At 49.3% G+C, this 7,196-nt stretch overlaps 1 protein-coding gene across 5 annotated transcripts in view; it reads left to right on the top strand.

Annotated features, from left to right (window-relative positions):
• Nucleotides 1-6,722, top strand: part of VPS13D (vacuolar protein sorting 13 homolog D) — a 266,928-nt gene extending 260,206 nt beyond the window's left edge. For 2 of the 5 annotated variants that reach the window (XM_042954201.1, XM_042954202.1), the window contains exons 69-70: nucleotides 4,926-5,153; nucleotides 6,504-6,719. In XM_042954201.1, coding sequence (XP_042810135.1) covers nucleotides 4,926-5,153; nucleotides 6,504-6,536 — 261 coding nt within the window. In that variant the 3' untranslated portion in view covers nucleotides 6,537-6,719. Of the gene's footprint in view, nucleotides 1-4,925; nucleotides 5,154-6,503 lie in introns of all 5 variants that reach the window. The other 3 variants (XM_042954206.1, XM_042954208.1, XM_042954200.1) reach the window with 2 other exon arrangements.
• Nucleotides 6,723-7,196: the final 474 nt, after the last annotated feature.

Here is a 7,196-nt window from a genome sequence, read left to right on the forward strand (position 1 = left end):
TATTAACCAAACCCTGTATGGTCTTACTTATTTTTGTGTATGTCAGAGAGCTCTGACCCACATCTTCAAATGGCCAGAGGAGCGACTTCTAACTTACACCATACTCCCCTGGAAGGTGGCAAGTGCTGAAAGTAAACAAACAGAGGAAAGAAGAAGAAAACAGCAGCCTTAATTAGGCCGCCTCCAAGCAATCCAGTTGGAGCTTTGGAAGGATTTGGTGCTGGAACAATAATAGCCCTACACAGCTGTGTCCCTTCCCCTGGGAGCCGGGAGCCAGGCCACCCACTCGTCGCTCCAAGGAGCCCGCCCATGTCCTCCCACAGCCCCGGCCAGAGCAGCACGCCCAGTGTCAATAGTTCCCAGGGGGTAATAAAACTTCACACCTCCTGCTTATTCTGGGCTGCCTCAAAAACACGAAAAAGTCATGGGTACATTTTGCCTTGGAGGGAAGGTACGCATCTAGACCAAATTGACGCTTGGAAGCCCTGGGCTACTGAGCCCCGGAGGGAAGGGGGGTGGGGAGGTGCTGAGATCGACACCGGGACTTTAGGGGGTGGGGAGGGGAGTCCTGCCTCTGGCGTGCGTTTTCCTAAGACACTTAACTTCAGGGGTACACGGAGACTTCTGGGAAGTTTGGCCCAGCCTACAGAAAGGCAGCTCCATTCTGTCTGGTGGTTTTTCTGCAGAACCACCCGTCCCTGTGTGTGCCCAGTGTGTGCCCTGTGTGTGCCCAGACAGCACAGCTCCCGACCTCTGCCCCTCCAACAACAGGGAGACACTGGCCACCCTTGTCACGAGTATCTGCCCGGGTCCAGGCTCCGTACTGGGTGCCGGGGATATGGGATGAGTAGGGGGACACTCTCACCGCCCTCCTGGGCTAGCGGACCTCAGGGTGGGGCACGGAAGACTTCACCGGGGAAGAGGCAGGTAGCCGGAGTCCAGAGGGCTGAGAACTAGGGGTGCAGAGGAAAGAGCGGCGCTCGTATGAAGTTCTGGACGTAGGAGCACATCTGAGGTCCAGGACCTCTGGACAGACTGGAGTGCAGTGAGCTGAAGCTGAAGAAAGGTGGCCGGGGGCCAGGCCACGCTGGACTTTGCAAACTATATGGGCAAAAGTTTTCAGCAGCAGATTTCACTGCAAAACTGGCATCTAAAAAAATACCCCTCTAGTGGGGCGGGGGTGGGGGCGGCGCCTGGGTGGCTCAGTCGGTTGAGCGTCCAACTCTTGATTTCTGCTCAGGTCATGATCCCAGGGTCTTGGGATCAAGCCCCATGTTGGGCTCTGCACTGAGCATGGAGCCTGCTTAAGATTCTCTCTCTCTCTCTCTCTCTCTCTCTCTCTTTCTCTCCCTGCCTCCCCCGCCCCTCTCTCTCAAAACCCTCTCTAAAAAATAGATTAATTAATGGGGTACCCGGGTGGCCCAGTCAGTGAAGCATCCGACTTCGGCTCAAGTCATGATTTCACGGAGAGTTCGAGCCCCGCGTCGGGCTCTGTGCTGACAGCTCGGAGCCTGGAGCCTGCTTCGGATTCCGTGTCTCCCTCTCTCTCTCTCTGTCCCTCCCCTGCTCACACTCTGTCTCTCAAAAATAAATGTTAAAAAATTTTTGTAAAAAATAGATTAATTAAAAAAAAAAATGCTCTCAGGCTGCAGAATGGAGCCTGGATAGGAGGAGTCCAGAGTGGAAGACTGTTGCACTAGTCCAGGTAAGAAATGGTGGGGGCAGTGGAGGTAGAAGTGTATAGACAGGATAGACTTTTGAGGAAAAACAGCTAAGACGGAGGGATGGATCTAATGTAGAGGGTGAGGGGAAAAGAGGGGTCAAGGGTAGTTCCTAGGTTTCCGGCCGGCCGGCCGAAGTAACCAGATAACCGGTGATGTGATTACCAAGATGGGGAAGTATTGTAAGAGCTGGCTCTTTGTGGCCGGTCCATTTACTGACTCTTCGATATGTGTTGGATGCTAAATGAATGCGTGACTGTCTTCTCAGTTTTGAGATGTCAGTGACCTATTAAGCAGATAGAGGGCAGTTCAGAGCTGGAGAGAGTGGCTTGCCCGTGAGCAGCGCTGGCAGTCACGGGGGTTGATTGGATTATGGAAATGATGCTGATGTGTTGATTTAATGAAAATGCGCTTACTACGGGGCAAGTATTTAAGAAAAAACATCTGCCATAGAGATCTATCACCAAAAAAAATCAAAATGCAAGCCATTGAGTAAAGATAAACTACATAGTAAAAGATTAACTAGTTATGCCCTTCTTTGTACTTTAATACTTATTTAATTTTTACTAACATCTTTTAAAAGTTCAATAAAATTGGGGCGCCTGAGTGGCTCCATCAGTTAAGCATCCGACTCCTGATTTCAGCTCAGGTCATGAGCTCATGGTTTGTGAGTCTGAGCCCCAAGTCAGGCTCTGCACTGACAACAAGGAGCCTGCCTGAGGTTCTCTCTCTCCCTCTAAATCAACCAATCAATCAATCAATCACCACCTTTTTAGAAGCTTAAGATTTTTCACAGCATTTCTGGTTACTATTATTTGTTTCATTCATGATTATTACTAAAGATACTTTTGCTATATTGAGGAGGGGAATCCTCGGAGTTTCAAGTACACTCGATACACCATTGGTCCAAGGTCAGGATCCTTGGGGATGTGTAGGTCTGCCATCCCCAAAGATGGGGTAGAAACTGGGTCAGACAACCAGGGAGACGGGACTGAACTAAGACTTCCAATGGCGCTGATGAGAGGAGTTCACAGAAGGCTGGGAGCATAGAGCACACTTCAGGTGCAGCCTCGATTGGGGGAGGGAAAGGCAAATGAAAGAGGTGAGATACAGAATGAAAGGACCCTGGAGTGGAACTTTGTTCTAGTTTGGAATTAACTGGTTTTCAATCCTTGGCCCACCTTGCCCCACCATTCACTAATCCCACCCACTTTCAACTCTTTTCCATTTTCTTCTAGTATCTACCACATGTTTCTAACCTATTCTTGATTTCTTCCCATCAGAGGTGTTATCTACTGATTTTCTACTCTGGAGAATTAGATTTTAGTTCTTTCTACCCCATCGCTACCCTCTCCCCCTCCCCCCCAACACACAATACTCCACACTGAAAAAAGAAAACTGGGACATCATCACAGATTCTATAGACATTTAAAGGATAACAAGGGGATATTATGGATAACTTCTTGCCTTTAAATCTGATAACTCAGATAAAATGGGCACATTTCTTAAAAGATACAAATTACCAGGCATCTGGGTGGCTTAGTCGATTGAGCATCTGACTTTTGATTTCAGCTCAGGTCATGATCCCAGAATTCTGGGATTGAACCCTGCATGGAGCCTGCTTTAAGATTCTCTCATTCTCTCCCTTTCTCTCCTCTCCTCTCCTCTCCTCTCCTCTCCTCTCCTCTCCTCTCCTCTCCTCTCCTCTCCTCTCCTCTCCTCTCCTCTCTTCTCTCTCCTCTCTGTCTCTAAAAGAAAAAAGAAAAACAAAAGAAACAAATCACCAAAATTGACAGAAGAAATAGGACATCTGAATAGCCCTGTATCTATCAAAGAAAATTTGTAATTAAAAACCTTCCCACAAAGAATAGTCTAGGCCCAGATGGCTTCATTTGTGAATTCAAACAAACATTTAAGGAGAAATTAATATCAGTCCTATACAAACCCTTTCAGAAAACAGAAATCACTTCCAAATCATTTTATTACTCTGACACCAAAACCAGACAGCGGTCTTACAACAAAAGAAAACTAAAGACCAATATCCCTCAACACAGATGCAAAATTTCTTAACAGTTCTTTAGCAAATAAACTCAGTGAGTCATGTAACCCAATTGAAATTAAGCAAACATTTCAACAAACACTTCACAAAAGAAATATACAGAGGGCCCAAAAGCACATGCAAAATGTGCAGTCTCACACGCAGAGAACTGCCGATCACAACCACAATGAAATACCCCTACACGCCTGTAGAAACGTTGGAGTTAAAACATCTGACGGTAGCAAGTATTGGCAAGGTGTGGAACACATGGAATTCTCCTACGTGGCTGGTGGGAATGCAAAACAGTCAAACCAGTTTGGAAAACAGCTTGGAAGTTCCTCGACGAGTTAAGCACACTCACCGTCCGACCCATCCGTCCTACGAGTTGTCTACTCAAGAGAAATGGAAATACGTCAACACGAAGACTTATACACCAATGGTTAATTGTAATAACCAAAAACGTCCATCAATAGGTGAACGGATTTAAAGAAATGCAGGGCGCCTGGGTGGCTCAGTCTTTTAAGTATCCGACTCTTGGTTTCGGCTCAGGTCGTGATCTCACGTTTCGTGGGTTTGAGCCCCGCGTCAGACTCCACGATGACAGTGTGGAGCCTGCTGGGGATTCTCTCTCCTCTCTCTCTGCTCCTCCTCCGCTTGTGTGTGCATGCGTGTACTGTCTCCCTCTCTCAAGAGTAAACTTTAAGAAGTAAATATTTTAAAATGCAGTATAACGTAAGAATGGAACACTACTCGGCCAGCAACATGAGCAAACTACTAACACACGTGGTGAGAGACGGAAGTTTCCTTAGGGAACCATTGAGATAGTCCAGGCAAAAGAACAGACACAGAAAAAGAACCAACCCAGTACTTTGGGGGTATGTGACCAGAAGGGAAGGACGAGGTCGTGGCACTTTGTAGATTGGACATTCGCCCTTGTTGCCTGACCAGATATCAGTTCTCCCTTCTTCTGGAAGTAGACCCTACATTCCTCTCGGGGACCCATCTCTCACCCACTCTCTGCCCTTGCAGCTCGAGAGAGGCTCCAGCCCCCGTGGGAGACGCGTGAACTCCATCCTGGCCAGCCGCCCAACCTACTCTTCCTGGTGACTGTTTCTATATGTATATAATCCATTTGCCAATCGGTGCAATCCTGTCTCTGGATACAGGGACCAATTCTGGAATGGACACGTGGTCCCATCAGGGTGAATCCAGGGAGTCGAGCGGAAGTCAGCAGGGAGAGATGCTTCCCTTCCACTGGGCTTGAGTCTGGAGCTGGCAGGAACCAACATGCCTGTAGGGCCAGCCCCAGAGTGAAGCAAAAATGGAGAGAGGCTCACCCCAGAGGTGAAGGGATGCCAGGTCCTGAGGACGTCACTCGAGGCGCCGGGCTTTGCGTAAGTCTGTTCCAAGGTCCATTTGCTTACAAAGGTCACTTGCAACCTATGGGTCTTGACCGCAGTTTTTTTTTTAATGTTTATTTTTGAGAGAGAGGGAGGGAGCAAGTGGGGGTGGGGAACAGAGAGAGAGAGAGAGAGAGAGAGAGAGAGAGGGAGACAGTCTGCACTGTCAGCAGAGAGCCCAACGTGGGGCTCGAACTCACAAACCGTGAGATCATGACCCGAGCAGAAACCAAGAGTCGGACACTTAACCCACTGAGCTACCCAGGCGCCCCCCCCTTGATAGCACTTCTTGTACGTGGAAAACTGGGAGGCGAGTTCCATTTTGGACCCAGTAAACGTGGGGCCTAGGGTCACCCCAGGTAGCAGGTGTTGGAAAGAGAGATGTAGGAGTCCTTCCTTTGGAGACAATAGTTTAAATAAACTGCAGAATAAATGACGGTGCCCAGAGAGAGCACAAGGTGACAAGGGACATGAGCTGAGGTCAGAGCCCCGGGGAGACCTGATGGAGGGTTTGGAAGGGAGGAGGAGCCAGGGAAGGTCAGTAAGCAGGGGCGGGGCGGGGGGGGGGCGAGGGGGGGGAGGGGAGATGTTCCGTGGGAAGGGGCTGGGGAGGGAGAGACCGGGCAGTGATGCCCAGCTCTCCTGTGAGGTCAGTCAGGTTGAGTAAGACCAAAAAGAAACCAATGATGCGGAAACTAGGCCGTTGGTGACCGTCACCAGGGAATTGTGGGTGTCCAAACAGGAGCCAAAGGTGAAGAAGTAAGTGTAGAGTTCTCCAAAATTTGACCGTAGGAGAGAGAGAGAGTGAGAGAGGGTGTTTTTCCTTTAAGATGCTTTCCGAACAGAACAGCGGGGAGGTGGACGAGAAAGAAGCAGCCAGGGGGGAAGGGGACAGCGAAGGAGAGAGAAGACCGAGGGGTGGGCAGAACACGAGGAAGTAGAATCTCAGTCCGGGGGCAGGAGGCCTCAGAGCGAAGAGCAGGCCTCTGCTTAGGAGCCACGTCAGTTGCATTTTGATACATTAATCGATGTGTTTTATGTTCCCAGTTTTGTTTTCTGGGGGGGGTTGTTTGTTTGTTTTGCGGAGGCGCTGGCAGGCGAAGGCTGTGAGGGCAGTTAGACCGGAACAAGGTTGTTAACCTGGCCCGGTGCCACTGAGTGCCCGGGACTAAGGGAGGGCTGGGGAGTGGGGTGGGCGGGACGTCTTTGGAAGATTCTGGTTCTTTGTGGCTGCCCTCTGAGTTTGCCGCAAAGGGTCTGGGGGCGGGGGGAGCGGCGGGGGTGGTGGTGGCGGTGCGTGTTGGTTCAGTGAGACCGTCCATCAGGAATGATCTCGGGTTGCAGGGCAAGAGCGAGGACCGACTGGAACCACCTTGACCCAACGATGACCTTCAAAGCCTAGTGGCCGCTGCTCACCTTTGCCTCCCGCCTTTCTTGTGCCTTCCCTTTTGACTGACGCTCTAGCCTCTTCAAGAAGAGATTCTGAGAAGTGCAGTGCTTGGCTTTACCAAGTAGATGGAAATCGCCCCATAGAAATGTCATAATGCAAGTCACGTACGTAATTTAAGATTTTCTAGGAGCCACATTTTACAAAAAGGAAAAGGAAATTGAAAAGTAATTTAATTTTAATTTTTTTTAATGTTTCTTTTATATTTTGAGAGAAAGAGAGAGAGACAGAGCACAAGCAGGGGAGGGGCGGTGAGAGAGTGAGACACAGAATCCAAAGCAGGCTCCAGGCTCTGAGCTGTCAGCACAGAGCCTGACGTGGGGCTCGAACTCACGAACCGCGAGATCATGACCTGAGCTGAAGTCGGATGCTTAACCGAGCCACCCAGGTGCCCCCCAAATTAATTTTAACAATATGTTTAACTCCTGTCCAAAATATTGCCATTCAGTGTGTAATCAGTATAGACAAGGATTAATGAGATGTTTTGCATTCTTATTTTACACTACATCTCCAAAATCTGGTGTCTGTTTTACGCTTCCAGAGTATCTCCATTCAGGCTAGGCACGTTTCGGTAGGCAGGGGTAGCTGGT

Source organism: Panthera leo, chromosome C1 (genome assembly GCF_018350215.1).
Source record: "Panthera leo isolate Ple1 chromosome C1, P.leo_Ple1_pat1.1, whole genome shotgun sequence".
NCBI lineage: Eukaryota > Metazoa > Chordata > Mammalia > Carnivora > Felidae > Panthera > Panthera leo.